The sequence below is a fragment of the Phaseolus vulgaris genome, chromosome 3 (genome assembly GCF_000499845.2).
Source record: "Phaseolus vulgaris cultivar G19833 chromosome 3, P. vulgaris v2.0, whole genome shotgun sequence".
NCBI classification, from domain to species: Eukaryota; Viridiplantae; Streptophyta; class Magnoliopsida; order Fabales; family Fabaceae; genus Phaseolus; species Phaseolus vulgaris.
This window is the reverse complement of record NC_023757.2, coordinates 50859975-50883783: the sequence shown is the minus strand read 5'-3', so window position 1 is coordinate 50883783 and position 23809 is coordinate 50859975. Positions and strand designations below refer to the sequence as shown.

General features: G+C 29.2%; 1 protein-coding gene across 2 annotated transcripts; it reads right to left on the bottom strand.

Moving 5' to 3' along the window:
* Positions 1-1508: 1508 nt before the first annotated feature.
* LOC137808541 (MLO-like protein 8) lies at positions 1509-7735 on the bottom strand. 2 transcript variants are annotated; one of them, XM_068609707.1, is made up of 16 exons: positions 7309-7734; positions 7005-7210; positions 6467-6524; positions 6061-6278; positions 5376-5495; positions 4722-4782; positions 4493-4581; positions 4074-4148; positions 3907-3995; positions 3758-3807; positions 3627-3667; positions 3377-3550; positions 3160-3195; positions 2994-3061; positions 2729-2789; positions 1509-2182 (listed from the first exon to the last, which is right to left on the bottom strand). In XM_068609707.1, exons 2-16 carry the CDS (start codon positions 7203-7205, stop codon positions 1790-1792), a joined length of 1734 nt encoding a protein of 577 aa, XP_068465808.1. In that variant the 5' UTR covers positions 7206-7210; positions 7309-7734; the 3' UTR covers positions 1509-1789. The 2 variants fall into 2 exon arrangements, with proteins under 2 accessions (XP_068465808.1, XP_068465807.1); XM_068609706.1 differs by having other exon boundaries at positions 7005-7735.
* Positions 7736-23809: the final 16074 nt, after the last annotated feature.

The following is a 23809-nucleotide window of genomic DNA, read 5'->3' as shown; positions in this document are numbered from 1 at the left end:
CAATATAATTTAATAAATCAAATGATGTGTAAAAATATTAATATAAATAAAGTTTTAGTTCAAAAGAATGAAAATTTGTAATTATCTTCAAATCTGTTTTGGTTTTTATTTGTGAATAATTGGTAGCACCTATAAAAGAGAAAAAGTAGACTCAAAATATCAAGAAGAAAAGTATGCTTATAATATGATAGGACATGCCTTATCTCTTTCTTTTTTCTAGTTTTTTTGAATGCAATAATGATTACATTGAAAATAACTAACATTTTTTTTATTAAGAAGTGAGGATAACTAACCGTTAATAAATTACGTAAAGTTAATTGATGATATATTCATGATATGAAGTGAAGAACATAGTATGTGTATGAATAAATCTAAAGTTTGGTTTTTGTTGTAGTATCTTGTCATGATTGTGTTATCAATTTTTTGGAACCTACTTTGTGGATGATTTATATATAACCATGAATTACAATTTTCAAGAGACTCTCTTCTATTTTGTGTTATCAATTTTTTGGAACCTACTTTGTGGATACATATAACCATGAATTGCAATTTTCAAGGAACCCTCTTCTATTTTGGATTTTGGAACCTAACTAACAGATAGTCAACTACGACCGTGCAAGTTAATTCATGATTCGAAGTGAAGAAAATAGTGTGTATTGCAATCACATGCATGTTTTGAAAGTGAATTTAATATAAAATTTCAAAAGTTAAAATGAATTTATTCGCAAAAAAACATCAAGTTGAACTAAGCATATGAATAGTCTAAAGTTTAAGGTCTTTGTTGTAATATCTTATGAATGACTTACATATAACCATGAATTGTAATTTTCAAGAGACCCTTTTCTATTTTGTGTTTTTAGGAAGAGAACAAAAACAATTGAGCTCCATGTCAATTCTCACTTACTGTATTCTCATTTTTACAATTTAGATAAGGATGGTATATTGTACAATCCAAAAGGTATTTCCAAATCTGGAATTACCTTATAGATTGTACAATCCATAATACATATTATAATAAGTCGGGGAGGAATGGAGGTAGGTATAAGTTCTTGTTGACTTTATTAATTTTAGTTTTATGATAGTGAGATGTAGGAGTAGTAGGCATGAATGGATTTTTTTTTAAATATGTAGCTATAAGAAAGAGAAGAGGCTCCAAAAAGAGAAAAGATGAGGTGGTATTTTGAGTGGAAAAAAATGAAGAAATAAGTTTGTGCATGTCCATACAGGACATTATGTTGTAAATAATAATAGATTTTATATATAAGAATGCAAACATGACTATGAGACATGTTATGGTTCAGCAGAGAAAGATGTCCAATGTTTAATTTTGTTATTAAACATTGTGTATGTTCGCTTCATGTTGTACAAGCGGTGCTAGAATGGAAAATATTTGTTGAGAAAGAATTATATACAACTCTAATAATTTAAAGCATATTTTGCTTGAAGAAATTCAAGAACCAGGAATCAACATTCATAATAAGAATAGTGCACAAGCTTCACAGACGATGTAACTGAATGTGTGTGTATATATATATATTTATATTTGGTGTACTTAGCCAAAAAGCATGCATTTTAATGGGATGTGTAGATACCCTTCAATATGTAATACAATTTTGTCCTCTAACGAGCCTTTGTCCTCTACTTATAAGCCCTTGCTCAAACACAATTACAAAGCTGAAGCATGATTTTTGAACAAGGTTAAAGTTTCAAAGGCTTTTTAAGTGTATTAGAACAAGAATGTACAAAACTGACTATCTGTAAAAGAACAAAAATGGTTGAATTTCTGAAGCTATTTCATGCTTGTTTCCAGGGTTGACAAACGTGATAGGTCTTGATTGTTGGGTGTTGGGTGGTGTTGAGCTTTTTCTGCTTGGTGCTCATCATGGTCCACTCTTACTATCAAGTTTGCTGTTGGTGAAATGGGAGACAGCTCAATGTCAGAATGGTAATCTTGGTCATCATCATAGGCTGACATGGTGCGAGTTGAGTGACCAGTAGTTTTGAAACGGTGAAGTGTGGGGCCAGAAGAGTGTACTGTTGAATCAGTTGTGCTTCCATCCATGGCTCGCACCTTGGAGTTTCCAAGTTTCACTCCCTGCTTATTTTTCACTGCCATTCGCCATTTCTTTATTGCCTTTGATGTTTGTTCATCAAATATTGACTTTTTCATTCTTGAGCCCATCTGTATGTGTTTACCATTATTTAGTAACTTGCATACATAAATAATGTTAAATGGGGATAGTATTAAAAAGTGGACTTTAAGCCTAATTCAACCTTATAAAACCACATCTTATAAAGTAAAGTTTGCACCCATTTATATAGTATGAAATATCATAATCTTTAGTCGATCATGTGGGATCTACAAAACATCCCCTCACCCCGAGGCTATCAACTCGTGCATGGAGTTATATATTATGGGTAGTGTCCACGGCCCGAAACGTGGGAGATCAGTTATTGGATACCATCTTAAAGGCTCGAAAAAAATAAGGAGGATCTATCCAAAATGGTTCAGTGGAACCAGTAATCAGTTATTGGATTTTAGTCATTCATCTAAAAAATAAATGAAAAAACAAAAGAGTGAATTAGATTGTGTTATTGACATTTATCAAACACTATATTTATGTTATTGATTGCAGTGAAGTTGGTGACCACAGAAAAAACTTCAATTGAGGCAGAAGAATAGCTCTGATCAAATAGAAGAAAACCAGGAAAAAAAAAAACGTAGTACCTGAGTAACAAGAGCATATAATGGAAGGGTGATATAGCTGCAGAGGCATAGAGCCGCAAGCCTTCAAACAACAGATAATTCATCAGATTAGTAAGACAATATCATGCTTCAATTATACTAATGCTGGAGGATCCCATTTTCTATTGTTTTGTTAAGCAGGGATTTACGTGTTCATTTAAAAAAACAGCTAATTTCTCGAGTATGAAATGCACATTTAGGCATGACATTTTAATATATAGAAGGGAATTCTAAATTCAACACTTACCCTAATGCTACTTTCACAATTGCAAGCTTGTAGTCAGCATGGAAACAATTTCTCAGCCCAAAAGAATACTGCAAAACAAGAAATCATTCACATTATCGGTTTATCAAAATCTACAGGCTACAAAAAGGATATTATTTAAGATCAGCAAGGTGTGAGGGATCAGTACCCATATCCACAAGAAATATGTTATTTGGAATGCGTTCTGCAAGAATAAAAAAATTTGAGTTAGATATCTTAAATAATGCTAATTGAACTAATTTTATTTGGTTTTAAGCTGTATTGTTTAAAATAGCATTGTTTAGTATTTATGCCATTAGCTATGTTCATGTGCCTCCTGGTAAACGTTTGGTGAGGATTCTACTAAGAGGAAACTAATTGAATACCTGAAACAAAGCAAAATGGATAAGATGAAGAACTAACTGAGGCCGACCAAACCAAAAATATCTGTCTGAGCCTTGAACAAGAGGAATCCCTTGGACAACTGCATGTCTTTCTGTTATTTCAATAGCCATCTTTGCCAGTGTGACTTGAAGTTTTGTTCCAACAGCCAAAATTATCTGAAACCAATCAAATGGTTTGTAATTGTAATCTTAATCAGTCTGCAAATTATATTATTGGAAATAGAATCCTTACCACAACAGGAATTAAGGATGCCCAGAACATAGCATGCCATCCTGTAAATTTTTACAGGGTTAAACAACTGGTACTCTTTAACTGAATAATTGAGAATTCCATAGAACTCTACTAAGAAAATAGTTGCTCACCATTAACATTTAGGAGCAGGAAAACAACAAATGAAGCCCAGAGGACAGGACTGTCAACATAGTGAGCAAGTATGTCAAACAAGTTACCATAGGAAAAATCATATAGACTATATAATGCTACTAATGCACTGTTTAGAAGAGAGTTTTACCTGACTCCAACAACAACCTTGAAGTCATCCTCCAAGGATCTTTTGATATACTTTTGGAAGTTAAATTTACTTCCAGGAGCAAGGTGTACCTACAAACAATGCACTGTCAAAAGAGGAAGGCAAATTCAGTTTTAGAAGAACATGTTGTATTGTGGAGTAGGTCTCACAGTGATAAATCCATTACGCAAAGCCAAGTAGTCAGCCTTCCCCACAGACCTATAAAATTGCCTAAAAAAGCATCCCTGAAATTGGCAACATGGAAGACATGTTACAAAGATTTAAAAAGATAATCATAAATTTAATTCAAGTTATAAATAAGCAGACTTTTTATAACTAGTGATATAGAAAATTGCAGTAGTTAATCCATAAGTTGTTTTCTACTTCACTTTCGGATTCTTCTGAGCTATATCTAAACCAATGCCATTAAAGTCCACGTTCATTTCTTTTAGCAAATTTACATGTCTATGACAATTCCAACAAAAGCTATGGCACTTGCATTGCACCTCTAACTAGTTGATTAAGTCAAGGCCTCAACCTCAAGCAAACAAATAGTGAAAACATAGAAGATTAGTAAAATAAATCTTACTATGTAGAAGAAGATTGAATATCTTGTCCAGAAAGAAGCATGAGCTCTCACAAATGATGTTTCATGTGTAAGGCGGAATCTTGAGGGATCTGCAGGCATAGTAAATTCTCAATATTGACATGAGATTGCATGTAGCAGCATTTCAAAGTAAAATGGTATACTCATCAGTAAAATTAAGGAATTCTACACTCGAAGAAAAACAGTTAAAATACATCATTGGACATCATACCATTGGCAAACTCATATCCATGAGATGAAGTCTCCTCCTCCCATGCCTTCCATCCTCGAATCTGCACAAAAGAAAAAGAAAATTCAGTCACCAACTCTTCATCAATGAACACAAGAAGAACATGACACTGCTTAAGAATTTTTTCAACATAAAGGCTCACAAATCTAATCATAGTGAGACTTTGGGAGCAAATACTTGCTCTAAATTCTCAATCTTTGACCATCTTATAGCAAGTGATCCATCTCAAGACTTAACCATAAGATTTCGGATTAATCACCCAAGTCAAGATTTCAATTTCATTTCTATGTTGAAGTTGAAGTACCTTACTTTGGTCTTGGCTTATTATTATTACTATTTTATATTATGTTATTATTATATGTATGTATATATATTCTGCAGCTTTCAACCTACCTACAATTGCCTCTAATATATTTTAATTCCCTCTTATACATGCACTAACACCCATGAAGATATAATCTGATCAGAACATTATCTTCTAGGCATCATGGTTTCAAAGCAAAGAGGAAGCCATAGGATTATTATTACCAAATTGGTATCCTTAAAAATCATAGACATGGAAAAATAACTAAGTTTTCAATCAATAAGCTACAAAAAGAAGAAAGAACAAAGAAATAAAAAGAAATACATCCAAACCTTTAGTCTCCCAAGAAGCATTGTTATAGCACTGTAAAACACATGAAGGACTGCTAAGAAGAATATGAGGATGTGTAACTGGTGCAATCCATTGACAGATATAAGTGGTTGATGATCTCCCTGTAACCAACAACAATTAGATAGGCAACTAAGGATGTGAATAAACAAAACATTGCAAATAAGGTCAGGCATGAATGAGCAGATATAAGTGGTTTCTTTCTTGTATGTTTCGATGAATTTTAAACCTAAGTAAGACATAGACGAATTCCCGATACAAAACTCATGACTTGGTGATTCCAAAACGAGGTAAAATTTCAGTATTTGGCAATGCAAATGCAACCAAATGCAAATATCCGCATCAGTAACATCTATAATTAATCAACATAAAATATCTTATTTTCCTAAGCCAAGCACACTTTTAATGGCATTTTGAATGAGAAAAGCAATTGTTTTCAATTGGTCAATCTACAACTAAAGACGACATGCGTACATCAAACAATAGTCCATGACATGACATGACTACGTAAATATTACTTGTTTTTATAAACATAATTCTGCAAAATATCATGAAAAAGAGTGTTAGATAAATTATCGTATTGAAATACTTTTAAGTTAACAAAGATAAAAGAACATAGACCAAGGTTTCATTCAATTAAATAAAATCTTAGCGAGGAAACCTAGTTACCTTCTTGCATTGGTAAGGGGTAGCATCATCTGACAAATATCTGCGTTCATAAGAAAGAAGTTTCCTACGGTGTTCCTCTTCACTACTTGATTCTCTGTCGGTACCAACAAGCGGACATGGCAACAATTTGTCTGCCACATCAGTAGGAATACATATTCTAACAATGTAACTCTGCCCGAAAGTCAGAAGCAGTGAAAGGAAACCAAGAATCATCAACTCTGCAAAAACAAAACCAACAATATAAAGACAAGCAAAGAAGTAGCAGTTATTATTATTATTATATAATAATCATTCACATAAATTACAATAAAAGAAAATTAAGTCGAGAAGAAGAGTCAAACTGCTTTGGCTCCACGATGTAAGCATTAGTTCATGACAACTAATAGCTTTAATGAAAATTTCTTACCAGCTTTGACCTTTTCCAAAGCCTCAAGCAAAGCCTTCTTGTGCTTTTCCTGTAGCCACTGAGAGAGAAAAAATCATCAGGTTAGCAAAGAGGAAAATTTTCCCAACAAACACTGTTTATGATCATGGCATCACAACAACCCTTCAACTTCTAAGATTTCAAACATTATTACATAATTTCAGAAACAAAAAAATAAAAACGAAAGAAGGATTTTCCTCGGAGGCAAAAAAGGAAACTGCAAAGGCAGAACAGACAATGCACAAACAAAAAAAATCGCAGAACCCCCCAAATTCAGGGATCAAACGCAAATACCAAAGTCTCAGCAATAGGGACAAGATAATTTGTTTTAAGAAAAAAAGCAACAGAAAAAAAAAAAAAAACTCCATTGAGACCCAATTAAAGTAAATTGAACTGAACCAGAGTATGGAGGGAACAGTTAACTTGATTGTCAAACGCATGTGCAGGTAAACAGTGAAAATAATTACATTTACAAAGGGAGAGAGAAAAAAAGAGAAGACTTTTGAAAATGGTGACACACCGTTCCCACTTTGTGAAGGCTTTTCTCCAGAGTTAAGGATATCAAGATGAAAACAGTGCAGACACAAGCAACGGCCCATGTTGGTGTCTGATCAAGGTCTTTGGAACCGATACTACTCTCACTCGAAGCCACAGACACACAACAGAACCACAGCCATGAAACCAGACAAAGAGACAGTCTTTTGCACTTTGAGACAGACATTAGCACTGTGCACAAACAAACCACCCAAAAGTCTCAAAAGAACAACCACCACAGCATGAGAGAGAAAAATGAAAAATAGGTTCCAAGAAACAGATTGCAAAACCAGAGGGACTATTGTTGTTTCGGTACTTCTGAAGTAGACAAAGATAATAACTTTACGACTTTTCCTGATCTGGGTTAGTCTTAAAAAAGAAAAACAAGTCTTCAATCTTCAAAGGGCATTCATTTATTTAAAGACGATCTTCAGAGAAGTGAGAGAGAAAAAAAAGTTGTGGCTTCTGGTGGTGTTGCAGAAGCAGGCACCTATCGTATTTGAATTGAATTTGAATGCAGTTTCAGAGGTTGGAGAAGGATTTTTTTTATAATTTTATTTATGAAAAAAGATTGTCTAATTCTCTGTTCTGTCTGTATTACATTAAGAATAAAAATTGAATAATTTAATGTAAGAAAACGAATAATAAACCCAAAACTTTAATATAAACTCGCATTTAGCATCAATTAGGTAAGAATGTTCTTCAAAAATGGAAACTATAACAGTTGTCACGTCACTGGCAATTATACTGAATTTTTCTTTTTCTTTTTCTTTTTCATTTCTTTTCCCACCACTTTCTTTTTACTATTTGTCAACTTGATTTGCGGAGAATAAACTTCAATCAATTTTAAGTCTTTATTCAGATCATAAATAAATTTTGAGTACAAAGAGTTCGACACTTTGTAATTATTACACTGAATTTAAGGTTAAATAGTTTAAGCACGGTTAGAGATCTTTGACAAAAATAATTCTTAGTTAAATTTTACTTATTTCAATATGAGACATTAGTTTTAGACAAAATTTTAAATTTTAAATATATTTACTAATGAAAGAATATAAATTTTGAATCCGTCTGCGTATGGAAACAAATAATAATAATAAATGCCATGAATTATTTTAAGAAAAATATATAAAAAAAAACACTTATAAAGTGTATTGAATTGTTTATTTTATTAATGAATGTATACAACTATATATATAAACATACATATTTACGTTACGTTGATGTTATAATGCTTATCAATCTTAATCTCAATTTTAAGTTAAACTGATAATTTCGTGCCTTCTAAACTATATTTATATTGAGAATTAATTTTTGAAAACAGAAATGATGCTGAGTACGTTAGCTACCCCACAGACACGGTTTCACACACATAAACTCAAATTTTACTTTACATCAAAACATTTAAACAAAAAATATTATATTTTAATTAAATAGAAGTTAGTCAATTAAGCTATTTTTGGTTAAAGTTTAAAAAATAGTGTCAGATCTCTTCGTAAAGCTGAGTTTAGTATGGTGAAGTTTTTCAAAATCATATTTTTAGAAAATGATGGATTTTTGTAATCAATTTTTCATTTATAAATAAAAGGTTTTCATATTTATATTGAGTGGAATTTTTATAATAAGTGTCCTAATATATTAGTTAAGGAACTAAAAGACAAAAAAAATTATTGAAAAATATGAGAGATTACTAATAATAGAAGAACACAGTTTTTGTCATATTTAATAGATCTTTTTTCAATAACTTCAATTCTATGTTTAAAATGACCTAATAATTGTAATGTAGCACTTTTATAACTTTAAAATTTTCATGTTTTCCTTTTTTTTAAGTTTCTAATAAAAAAAATCATCTTTAAATATGTTTTTTCATCTTTACAAAAAAAAAATGTGTACAAAATACTGAAAACTTTTTTTCGCTTTTTTCTATTTCATGTGCAAATATTTGAACTTAAAAAAAAAATTATCAATTTTTCAATTTAAAAAAAAATAGTAAATGCCCACCTCATGAAAATGATTTCATGGAAATCATAAGATACAAAAATATTTAAAAAAAATAGTAATGATACTTTTAAAATAATAAATCAAAACAAACTAAAATTTTCATGTATCAAATACTCCAAAGATTGTCCTTTATCAAACTTCTCTATTTTTTCCTTTCCTACACTTAGAATACTATTTTTTTGGTAAGAATTTCTATACTTATACATGGTCGTATATAAAAAATGAGGAATGTTATAATATATTTTGTAACACATAGTTTCTATTGATTTAAATTTATTAAAAACATAAAAAATAGAAGAGATTATCATTAAACGATAAGTGAATGTTATTAAAACCTTTATTTTATAACAACAAAAAGATGTTACTAATACCTCTTAAATAAATATATTATTTTTATAATAACCATATATAATTAAAAATTGTAAGTTGTGGTTCTACCTGTAGAAGTTTTATTTTTTTAAGGGTGGAAAGATTTGTTAACATTAACAAAACTAAAAGTATGAATGTTGTTGTGTATTGACAAATTCGTAGTAAAATACGTAGAATATTTTGTAAGCAATAATTTTGGTGGTGGTTGAGCAAACCAAAAACATTTAATATAGTTAATAAAATCTTTGGCAATGTTTCTTGTGTTGCGTATAATCCGCGTTTCATACTTCAACTCTCAAATGTAAATGTGTGTCTGATTCTCCGTGTGTCAGAGACTACATTAATTCACTTTCACGACTTTGTCTTTTATTTTATGTTCAAATTATAACATATATTAAGTAATATCACTAAACATTCACCATTTTTAACCTTAATTTTCAGTTACCTTGCCTTTTAATTCAACTTCCTCAACTGCACCCGCCACTGATTGCTACCATCACAATCACGCTTCAAAAGAGTCAACTCGTTTTGGTGACTGTGTTAAATTGCTTCCATTCCTAGGGTAGGTTTATATGCAATTACCCATATACCTAAATTCAAATAAAAGCATAAGCAATGCAATCTTAGAATCAAATAAAAGCATAAGCAATGAAATCTTAGCAAACCTTAAGGTACATAATTTTGAAAAATGTTATTTTGACAATTTTATAGGTAAAGTCATCAGTTTATAATTTTTCAATTTTTCCATCTTTTTATATAGATCTACATTTCAGTAAAAAAAAATACTTTGAAAAGTATGAACAAATTCATCATTGGATTGTTGACATATCAGGACTCCAAAATATTTAACATATCCACTCCATCTGAATCATAAAGCAACATAACCAACCATTTTGTAAGTTTCTCACACTCCTATTGTTGTAGCATATATATATATATATATATATATATTATTATTTGGTAATGTTTATATACTATTATTCTAGATGCACTATGTACTTAGTAAAACATAAGAAATATTTGATATGTTTTTAACTTACAAAACAAAAGTAGAAATAATTTAAATAGAAAGATGATAGTTGTCGTTTTGTTGTCAAATTAATATAATTCTAATGTAGACTTGTCTAACACTAGAGAAATGATAGTATAATTATGGTCAGATGACCCTAAGTCGTATCCTAACGAATTCAATAGTAAAATGAGTAGATCAGTGTTTAGAATCTATCTACAAACAATAAGAGTTAGCAATAACAATAATAATAAAAAGGAGTGAAATAGTTGTGCAAAAAATATAAAAGAGATTAAAATAACAAATAAAAAGCGGTTGATCCCAAGTTCTTCCACCATTAAATTCTTCACAGGTTCTCTAAAGATTAATCTTTTCTCAATCCTCTAATAGAGTTAAACCGGATTGAACATGCGTCAATCTAATTCAACTGAAACTCACCAGTAAAACATGCATCTACTGTTTAATCAATACTCACTTTGTTCCATGTGTATACTCCATGGGAATGCTTACTTCCTTTCTCTTGAATTATGCGTCCAAGAAATTAATTAGAACAATGCGAACTAACTAAGAAATCAAAGTTTAAGATAAGGAAGACCATTAATCATGCGTTGAAGTACAACCTCTCATAAAAACGTTTTCCAGATATTCGACTATTAAAACAACTGCTATAGATAATTAAAAATCGAAACTTTTATTAAACAAAACCTCAGAACTCAAGGGAAATTACAAAAGAATCAACCGAAAAGGTTTAGCCTTCTATGCGGAGGCAAAACAAAAGAATTACTAAGAAGAAAAGAAACTAAGAAAAACCTATGAAGTTCCTCCTCTTCTCCTTGATGCTTGTGTCATTTTATAGGCTTTTGTGCTCCAAGGATCTTAGGAAAATATTGTAGTTTATATTTTGTTTACAGTTTCCAACTTTCCAGAATTGTTGTATTTTGCAGAAGATTTGCTTACTATTCTGTTTATAATATATTGTAGATTTTATTTTTTATTTCTTCTCCTCAGAATTTATTTCCTGTTTAGGTTCAAGAAACAACTTGGACTTTTGCATATTTGGCCCGTTCACAAAGGTAGATGCTTCCTCCGGATAATTTACTCTAAAACACAAAATTAACAAAAATAATAGTTAAAGCCCAAATAAACCAAATTATAAAAATATTAATTAAAACAATGAATTTATTTATTATTATAGTCCAATAATCTATGATTAAGGTTATTGTGTGTGAATAAATATGTGCTTAACAAAAGATTAAAAGGATTACATCGGATATGGATGATGAATATGTTTTGCTTAATTATTATTGTGTCAAAGAATATATTATTCATGAAATATCTTTACTATTCTCCTCAATGTAATAGAGTAGCTAAGAGAAAAAAATGGCTCCTAAGAAAATGATTAATATAAGTTTATTAGTTCTAATGCTCATAATAATCTTAAGGGAAAAATCCTTCTTACACCATGTTTTTACAAAATAGAATAACACATAAGAAAGTTGTTACAATAATGTAACACACACATGATTAAATCACCTATGTGAATGTCAAGTGAAACCGCTTGTATGAGATATTGATAAGATCTCCATAGATCTCGTAAATATTGGATACTCGTTAAGTGTTTTTGCTTCATAAATGTGTGTAAGGATATAGAAAATAACCTTAGAAGTGGTATATTTTAAATGACATTTGAATATTTTATTATATAAAATGAAAAGAACGTATAAATAGAAAATTCAGTATTAAGGTTTCATTTTAAAAAGAATCACCATCTCTCTATAAGTTTCATTTTTCTTTTCCTCTTCCTTCTCTCTAAGATTTTGATCTCATCGCTCATCAGTTTGACGATCGGAGTATGCCATTAGACTCCTGGCAGCTAAGACTACAAGACTGTCTGATTAGAATCTCCGATAGAGTAAGTTCATTTTTGTTCTTCTCTTTGAGAGTTTAATTCTGGAGTCGTAGGTTTGTCTCAGCTTCAAGACTAATCTTTGTTAGCTTAAAGTTTTAGTGATATAGTTAGATTGTTGATTAGAACTTTGTGGTACAGGTTAAGCTACTTTTAAACTTTTGGTAGAATTGAAGTTCTTAGTGAGCATATGCTCAAGTAAAGGTCAGGAAAGCTAGTTTAAATTGCCAATATAATTTTAGGTTAGAAAATCTGAATGTGAATGTGGATGTGACGTGGTCACTGATCTCAAATTTTTATCGCAACTCATTTTTTTTTTATCTCTATTCTAAACCATTACTAACAGTAAAAAAATATCAATTTATTTTTTTAATGATAAATTTGATACACGTGATGAGAACAATAATTTTAATTCACTTTTAAAACATGAAACACTAAAATATAAAATAAAAAATCAATCTGAATACAATTAAAAAGATAAAAAAAAAAACTGAAATTACAATCAACTTAAAGTTTATTGTTTAAATAAAATGTTAATTTTATAAATATATTTTTAGTTATAATTGAGTTTTTTTTTGTTGCTAGATCCCAGCGAGGGAACAGTAAAGGAGAAAGTAATGTGTTGATGGAGAGAATTTTCATAATAAAATTATGTACTTTGATCAATGAACTCTTATACACGATCCATGGTATTTATTTTAAAATTCGTCCTGAACTGTAATAAATAAATAAAAATCTACTTTAACAAAACTTTTATTTTAAAATAAAATATTAAAACGGAAGTGTTCTCAAAAGCAGAGTAAATATTAATTAAGTCTCTCATTACGTGGTTTCTAAAAGAACGTTTCCTCGATCCCTTTAACCGACCGACACAGTCAAATCATTAATGTTCAAATCAAGGTTAGTAAAACTAAACTATCACTAAGAACTAGGTAATACGCCCCTAAAGTGTGATCAACTTCATTAATCTGACCTAATAAGGTAAGTTCATTAAAATAATATAAATAACACATATTCCAAGAACAAGATACGTCATTATCACTTTACACCCCTGAGTGTCGAATACACTTTTTGCTGACTTGAGCGTCGGAGTGCCTTCTGCAGTACCCTTCATTCGGCATTCACCTAGGACTGAGCGACCGAGACCCGAAGTTGTAGCATCGAGGTCAGAAGGACTACAACAAAGCTCTCGTAATCTGTCCAAAGGAAGGAAAAAGACGAAGTGAAGACGAAGTGAGTCAATAGTTTTTTAAGTTCTATCTCCCTAGCAGGAAGAAAATGAGAATGCAATTTAAATTTGTAGTGTATAAAAAAACAAAATGATCTCTTAGTATTAAAGTTTAGTAATAGATGGTCCCTAATTTAATGTTTAAATTGATTCTAAAATTTACACTTGAGGAAATTGTGAAAACTTTATTGCTAAATCATCTTTTTATTTTATTTTTCAAAGACTCACATTAAAAACTAAATTGGTCACTTACCTTTAAAAGCTACTTTTGCCTTTCGACTTTACGTTAAAAAGGAGTTGGTGATTTTAGTTGTAGCCTTACATGTGTGGTCCACATTTTTCTGTTTTTTGTGAATTATAGTATGATTGGTAAAAAATGATGAATTTGTGGGCCACCCTATAAATCTTCACATTTATATATTAAGATTATAATTTTATTCGAACTTTCAAAAAAAAATCCAAAAATTACACTTATGTATAAATTAAATTTTTATATAAGTAATAATTAATTTATTAAGTTATGAAAAAGTAGATTTTTGAGTTTTTATGAAAAACACTATTCAAATATATAAATAATTATGAACTGTTTCATATATTCATATTACTAAACTTTCCTTAAGCTTGATGCATAAAAGTATTTAGATAATTATATAGAAAAAAGAAAGAGAATTGTTTATTTTCTTCAATGTTGTTAGTTCACATAAGAAAACATAAAAGAAAATAATAAATTTATACAATAACGTTATGAGACCTGCATTATGCATAACGACAGGCATTATGAAATGGACGAAACATGAGGACATATATTATGTGATGGATGAATATAACTACGTGAGGTCGACACCACAATAATATATATATATATATATAACCGACATTTTTATATAGGTTAAATAACCGGCCTAATAATATTAGGTCAAGAGAATTTTCATATAAGAGAAAGAAATTATATTTTATATAGTTTGTAAACTACCTTTTTAGTAATTCTTCCTTCACCATAATAATATAAATTATCTCTATGTAATTGTGCACAATTTTTAGATAGGTTTATTATTTTTTTAATTGAATGACATTTATAATATTCTATTAAACGTTACACTAATATTAATTATCATAAAAGTAATTATTTAGATCATATTTATATTGTTTTAAAACAAATTAAAATAAAGTGGGTTCTAAGTTTTATAATATATATATATATATATATATATAAATTAATACAATAAAAATTATATGTATAATACTTTTTTTCTTCCACCTCATATCGTACTAAGATTTTTTCTTGCAATATTATATCATGTATGAATTTAGAAAATAATAATAATTTTAAGTAAGTGATATAATCAAAATGACATTTAAATATTTATTATTAAAATAAAAAATATATATCTAAGTTATCTTATCAAAATTATTATGTTAACACGACATAGTTTTTTCTTCAAAAAATTCATCCTAAAAAATTAATCCTCATAGAGATAAATTTATATGATTAATTCTTTCAAATCTCATAATTAGTCATATGAACCTTCTTCGACTCTCTCATCACCTAATACTCTTTATCTATATGATTTCAAGATGTACTAGTATGGCCGACCGACCGAATGACGTGTCTCAGTCTTCCTACCCGAGATGACCGAGACACACGCTGAAGTGTCTCAGTCTACCTGGCCGAGCTGGCCGACACACCACACACGGCCAGGCCGACTGACACGTATAACCATTAACGCTCAAATCAAGGTTAGTGAAACTAAACTATCATTAAGAATCAGGTAATACAATCCTAAGTGTGATCCATTCCACTAATCAGGTCCAACAAGGTAAGCTCATTAAAATAATATAAATATCACACATTTCAATGAGAAAGGTACGTCATTTATTACTGTGCACCTACCTGAGTGTCGAACACCCGCTTTACTGACTTGAGCGTCGGAGTGTCTTCTGCAGGTACCTCTCATTCGGTGTTCACTCGAGGTCGAGAGCCAAAGAAGAGACACGAAAGCGAGAAAGATCCCAGCCAAGCACCTAACAACTTGCCCGACCGAAGGAGGAAGACGAAAACTTTAATAGTCCTTTAAGTCTCATCTCCCTAACAGGAACACAAGATATCAGTAGAATCAGGACCGTCCATTTCACAAAATACTCATAAATCAATACACAATCTTAATAATATCAATACGGTATTTATTTTCCTAAAAATATTATGTCTATATCACATGATTCACATTTCATCTCATTCTTCAACATATCATTCCATCATAGTTAGAAAATATCAACAATAGTCACATAACATTAAATTTCACAAATCAATTGAATAAATTGGTTTAAACACTTAAGATGCATGGATCTTTTAGATCTTTTAAAAGTTGTAATCACTTCTAATTTATAAATTGATAATTTTTTAAAAGATTTAATTGAATTCCATGACTTATATATATATGTAATAAATATTAATTATATATATTTAAATTAAATAAATCTTAATTATATATATAAATGAAAAATAACTCAATAAATGCAAGTATCTTACTATCCTATTCTTGCATGTTACACAATTTTTATTTAATTTCTAGCAAAAAAAATTAAAAAGTGAAACCTTTAACATATTCCTGAATATATTCTCATCAAATTAGTTTTGCACCACTTTTCTCACTTTCATCACCACCACAGTCTCATCAAATAATTCAAACATACTTTTAAAAAAGAAGAGGCGTGTTATCTGGAAAACGCGAAAAAGAAAGACACACCAATCCTATTATTGTTTTATTCACTCCCTTTCTACCTACTATAAATCACTTCTAATAAAATCACATAAATCAATGTTTTTTTTGGTATTATTTATTAATTACAAATACATTTATTTGATAAAACAAACGATTTTTTTATATAAACTATAAAATATTCTATATAAAAATAATCTATTTCTTCTTAATCATGTGAGTATTATCTTATATTTTCCTTTATTTTTTCCCCTTTGTTCACACTTATTTTTTCCCCTCTTTCATCTCTCACGCTTTTCTCCCTTTCTCTTTATGTTGTACCTCTCTCATTTGCTTTCACTCTTACTTTTTTTTTTCACTTTATTAACATAATGGAAATATCAATATTTATATTTTAAATTATTAAATACCATACAATATTATCTTTTGATAACTGAACATTTAAAAAATACAAATGAATATTGATTTTTATGAAACTTAAAATTTAATTTTTTACCTTTATAAAAATAACTATTATATATATGTAACAAAAGTTAAATTATTCTATTCAAATAAAATGTTTAAATATATGTAATCAATTTATTCAAGAAAAATGCTAAAAAAAAAAGTTAAATTGAAAAAAATATAATTTTAAACATTCTATTTTTTAGAATTTAAAAAATTCCGTGCATATACAACCTTATTCCAATTAAATAATTCTAAAAGTAATTTGTACGTTCATGGGTTCTATAATATAAGTATGTAGGGTCATATAATGAAACATACTGTGAATTTGCATAACTTTACATGGTTGAAAAAATGATGGAAATAGTGATTGATTGATGAAGGTCCTTTTTCTGGAGCTGAATTTATATAAAATTTATCTTTTATTGAAAATAATTATGGAAATATTTACCCACCTTGATCTCTTAAAAAACCTGCAAAAAATAGTATATTTATCATAATAAACCAATTGAAAGTAAGAATGTGAAGTAGGTGATTACATTAAAGTATGTAACGAATGAGTTGCTGGGTGGTGGCCAACCCTCTCTTTTCTAGGGATTTGTTCACTACTTGTATATATACACGTCAATATTATTAATATTTCAAATAACTTGTTAAATATTGTTATTTATCATTTGTATTTAACAATTTTTAACATTTCTAATGGTACTAATAGAAAATAATAATTTAACAATTCAACATTAACCAAACTCCAAATACTCATCAATCATAGCAATACAATATATGAGACTCGACACGCATTTTAAATAATATATGTCGGATACATGTATTAATTACCGAGATTCATATGACGTGTTTATCCAATTCAAAAAATATTTATTCGATTATAATAATTTTACTACAGTTTTAACACAATTTTGAAAAAGATAAATACATTATTTTTTTTAAAACTCTAACTTATTATATAAATTTGTATTATGATTACAAAAATAAAGAATACATCCTTTTGAACTAGTTATGAGAAACATCTCACGGTTAAAAAAAAATGAAACATACTTTTTTTTTATAAAAAGTTTTCATGTTAGGCATTACTATGCAACTTCACATCTTATCTCTCAAGCAACAACACTCATCTGCTGCTATCACATGAAAAAAAAATTATTATTAAAAAAAAGAAATACAAAAATATGTGGGGACTAAACTAAAACTCATGTGTTAACAAAAACAATACAAAGGTAAATTATAACTATTCATAAAGAATTATAAGAACAAACTAGGTGAAAGCCTATTATACTAATAAAATGATTCTTTATGAATAATTCTTAAATTAGCTAACTTATCAACACACGCATTCCCTTCACGAAAAATATGAGTAACCCTAAACTTGATTTTCCCACGATAATTAAGACAAGTATTCAATTGATTACAAAGCATCTATGTAACTTTAGTCTTACACGCAACAAAAAACAAGACAAAGTCACATTCGAATCAAACATGAGAAAGTCTCATCTTTTGAGTTTCCTCCATAATATTTATAACTTCATAAAAGTTAGCAACCATAGTAGATTGGACTTCAAGAAACGCAAAGAAAACACCAATAAACTCTCTCATATCCACGAAAAATACCTCCACAAGTAGCAAGACTAGGATACTCCTAGCAACCCCATCACTGTTAATTTTAATCCAACTTGGTGAAGGAAACTCTCATCTAACAAGGAGAGGACGACGAACTTTATCACTACAAATATTGATACCAAAAAGCTTAATCACGTTGAAATCCAACATATCATTCTTCATTGAAGCTTTAGACGAATTTTCCACTAGACAAGTTAAATCTATAATTACCGAAATAGTCTTATTGGTGTTTTCTTTGCGTTTCTTGGTAAACTATACCTATTCATAAAGAATTCTAAGAACAGACTAGCTGGAAGTCTATTATACCAATGAAATGATTCTCTATGAATAAATCCTAAATTAGCCAACTTATCAGCACACACATTCCCTTCACGAAAAATATGAGTTACCCTAAACCTGATTGTCCCACAAAAATTAAGACAAGTATTCCATCGATTCTAAAGCATCCACGGAACATTAGTCCTAGCAGTAAACGCAGCACAAACCAAGGCAGAATCACATTCAAGCCAAACATTAGTAAGTCCCATTTTTTGAGCTTCCTCCATAGCATGTATAACTCCATAAAACTCAGCAACCAGAGCAGTTTGAACTTCAAGAAACGCTGAAAAAGCACCAATAAATTCTTCCATACTCCCACGAAAAATACCTCCACAAGTAGCAAGACCAGGATACCCCCTAGCAGCCCCATCAGTATTAATTTTGACCCAGCCTGATGAAGGAAATTCCCATCTAATAGGAAGAGGACGAAGAACTTTACCACTACGAGTCTTAATACCGAAAAACTTAATCACGTTGAAGTCCAACATATCATTCTTCATTGAAGCTTTAGACGAATTTTCCACTAGACAAGTTAAATCTTTAATTATCGAAATAGCCTTAGAAACCCCAATCTTATCCTGAAATCTAGCCTAATTCCTCATACGCCATATCATCCATATAGAAAAGGTTATCACCGCAAGCTTAATCAATTTAACCAAAGGACTACCATCACTCTTAATAAAAGAAAGTAGATCATCCTTATTAGAGAAATGAGAAGTAAGAAAAATTTGTCGTACCCAACTCCAAATATGCAATGCGTTAGAACATTCAAAAAATAGATGTTGAATAGATTCCTCTTGCTTTTCACAAAGCGAACACATAGAACATATATGCAAACCCTTATTCTAAATATGTTGATCTGTAGGAAGTCGCCCATGAAAAAGTTTCTAGAGTACTAGAGTTTTGGAAGACGGAATAGATGAAGACCAAATGAATTTACCCCAACCACCTGGAACTCCTGGTTCCAAGAAAAAAATCCTAGCCGATTTAAGAGTGAAACGACCAGACTCATTTAGAATCCAATTAGGAATATCCTATTCCTCTCTAATCATGATATGATTAAAAAAATGAGGCATCTGCTGTAAAGAGAATGGAATATTTCAATCACAACCTGTGTAAAATTGAGAGACTGTATCCGGAATGCTAACACCTTCAGATAACCCTGCAATATTTGCTAAAGAAGTAGTAGAGCACCATTTATCATTCCAGAAATTAATAAAAGAACCTGTACCAACAGTCCAAGAAGTATAGTCAAGTATGGTAGAATAAAATTGCTTAATTCCGGGCCAGAGAGAGGAAGATCTATAAACCGTTCTAAATTCATATTTTGATTTAAGAACCCTGGCTTTCAAGAGTAAAGACCAAGGTTTGTCGCTATAAGCAAAGTTCCAAGCAAGCTTAAGAAGATATGCATTATTTTCATGATGAAGATTAATAATATTCAAGCCTCCATCCTCAAAAGGTGAACAAATTTTCCCCCAATTAACGGTAGCAATACCTTTTTTCAGAATATCACCAGTCCAAATAAAATTTCGACACCACTGCTCAACTTGCTTAATAAGTGAAACAGGCCACTTATACATATTAAAACTATAAGCTAGAGATCCAGTAATCACTGTATTGACCAGCTGAATTCGACCCATCATGCTAAGAGATTTACCTTTCCAATATGCTAGCTTCAATTTAACTTTATCAGCCAAAGGTTGAAGAAACCGACACTTTGGAGCACCAACAAAGATAGGCACTCCTAAATAATTGAAAGGCAAACAACCATGACTACAGGAAAGAATATTTTGAATTCTGGTGACAAATCTTGAAGAATTATCCATGGTGAATAAACTACTTTTAGAGTTATTAATATATTGACCAGAAAAATCACCATATGTTTTAAGAAAAGAACTCAAATTTCTAAGAGACTTAATATCCCCCTACAAAAAATAAATATGTCATCAGGATACAAAATATGAGAGGGAGTGAGATAACCTTGTGGACTAGTCATATTTAAAATCTTCTTATCATTCACAAGCTTAGAGAGACCTCTATTAAGAACTTCCTCTGCAAGACAGAAAAGTAAAGGAGACAATGGATCACCTTGCCTTACCCCTCGACTGCAAGGAAAAAAACCCACCAAACTACCACTTATTCTTATAGAAAGCATAGCTGAACGGAGAATTGTACTAATCCAACCGACAAATGAGGGATACGGTTTTAAATATTTATGTAAACATAAATTTATGTTAATTAATACAGAAAGTTACAATTTAAAAGATATGGATAAATTAAATAGAAAAATTATATAAGAGGACTTTTTAAAATTAACTTATATAGAGTAATTTTAATTTATATTTTTTTTTTCATTTCTAAAAAGTCTAAGTAGAAAAGGTCGTGTATTTATTAAGCTATTAAATAAGTCATGTGCAGTCCTCGTTGGTGTACAAAGTTATCGCTATCTTCTGCTCTGTCGTTTGGATTTTTATTCCTCTTCGTTTTCATTTAAATTATTATTATTATTACTAGCGGGAACATTTTATTTTTGTTTTTAATATATATCTATATTTTATTTTTATTATTATATATATAATATTTTATTTTTATAATTATTATGTTTTTTATTTTTGTTATTAATGTTATTATTATTATGTATCAATATTTTTTATTTTTACTTATTTGACTATTCATCAAATCTATAGTAGTTTGATTTTAATTAGAATTTCAAACTAAAAGAAACTTAGGTCTTAATTAATACATTGTTTTAGGGATTATAATAATATTTAACCTTTTAAATCAAATATATAGACGATCATATATATATATAGTCATTTTGTTTTAACATAGATTGTGAAAATTATGTCATAAAAATATTTTTTTAAATGCATATTGATTGAATATTATTAAAACTCATTAAATTTAGTAAAATTATGTTTATTATGGTTTACATAATAATTTTAAAAGACCTCTCATTAAATTATGTTCCACAACATAAAAAAAAAATCAGATCTTCATAAATAAAAATATAAACCAAAATAAGATAATGCATAAAATAAAAAATTAAAACATTTTACATACTAATTTTGCTGTTCAAATTTGAATTAGAGTAATGATGAAAAAACATTATTCTATGATTGCGGAGGTGAAATTAGAGTATGAGAAATTATCACTTTCCAATTTTTTTTATAATTTAATATAAAGCAAAGCAAGAAAGTTAAAAAGGTTTGAATTATAATGTAGTGCAATATTGAGAAAATATAAGTTCTATGTTATCAAATTACAAAGACGGTCACAACACCACATAATTATGATAGGCAGAAGAAAATCACAACAGATATTAAATGATCATAAAAACAATAATTAATATGTATTTAACTTTAATGCTTTATAATTAAGATATAAAAATTTGAGGTATATGTATTAGATTTGTTGCACTTTTTTGATACCCATTGAAATAGGATTCTTTCGCAACCAACTTTCTCTCAAAATTGCACAATATTCTTCTCCCCCAGAAGAAATAAATGAAATGTATTGTACATCTACACACCGTAATATATATGCATATAATTCAAATTCATAGTAGATAATGAATTGCCCAGAGAAGAAGAAAAGGAAGAAAACAAAAAGGGAACAACGCAAAAGTAGGTTGTTAAGATCATATGCCATTGATTTGCAAACTCAATCTCATTATGTTGCTCAAGAAGGTCTTCGACAAATTCTTCTTCTAAAGAACTTACATCAATATCTTTTTCAGTCTTGAGTATAGGCTAGACCCTCATTAGGCACAACAAAACCTTCATAATCATTAGACAACAAAACCTGCATAGTTTCTTGAAAACAAATAAACCTTGAAGAGATGCTCCTAGAACACCATAGTTTGTCGAGATTTTCTCAATCACCGATCCAAAGCCACTGCAAAAAAAACCCCCAAAACTCACAAACAATCAATGAAAAGTGCAAGATTAATCAAAGAAATGAAAGTATGATTTTCCATGAAAGTGAAAAGGAAAGAGAAAAGAAAGTGAGAAGTATGGTAAAAAAAAGAATGTGTTATGTGTAGTGGAGAGAGAAAGTGAGAAGTAGGTACCTATATAGGAAAGAGAAAGTGGGAAGTAGGATACGTGAGTTATGTGTAGTGGAAAATATCAGTTTAAATCAGAAAAGTAACGTACCAAATCATCTCCACTGTCCACAAAATATTACAAATAATTTAGTTTTTTTATTTAACAGAGAAAAAGATCTTTAAAACAAAATTAATACAATAAATTATTAAGTAAAGATAAAATGGAAAAACAAATTAAGATAAGTTAAGAGGAGAATAAGAAATGACACAATGACCATAATACAATAATAAAATTAAATATTAATATAAGGATAAAATAGGAAAAGAAATTAAGAGCAGTTAAGAGGAGAATAAGAAATGACACAAAGACCATAATACAATAATAAAATTAAATATTAATATAAGGATAAAATAGGAAAAAAAATTAAGAGCAGTTAAGAGGGGAATCCCCTTTATATATAGGTATAGATTATACACAACCTATTATAAATATTAAAATTTATCATAAATTTTAAAATTGATCGTCCAAACCAAATGAGAAAATATCTAACAAAAAAATGCATTTTAAAATTAGTCACAAATTAAACCATATGCATATTAAATATTATTATTTTTATTATGCGTTAAATACTAATTTATGTATACCAAGCTAACACTATCTATATATTTACCTTTTTTTTTATATTTTATTGGGTTGATTTGATTGCCATTTATTCTTACTTTTTATAGACTAAATTAAATTTGAAGTAAATTACTATAATAATTTATGATATTTCCTAAATTATATTTATGTTTTTAATTTTTTTGTTTTCATTATAGTAATTTTTGTATTGTCCAGAGATTTTTAAATATATATTATATTTTTAAAATGTTTCTCAATTTTCTATATTAAGTCTTCGTCACATATTATAAAAACAAACAAAAGAAAGAAAGTAGGATAAATTATTGTTTAAAAAAACTTTCAATATAATTTTATAACACATCAACATTCAATAATAAAAAATATATTAATCAAGAATAAAGTATCTATTTTTAATTTTTAAATAACGTTTTTAATTTTTAAATAACATTCATTACTCATATCAAAATTTCAATAGCAAACACTTGGCTATA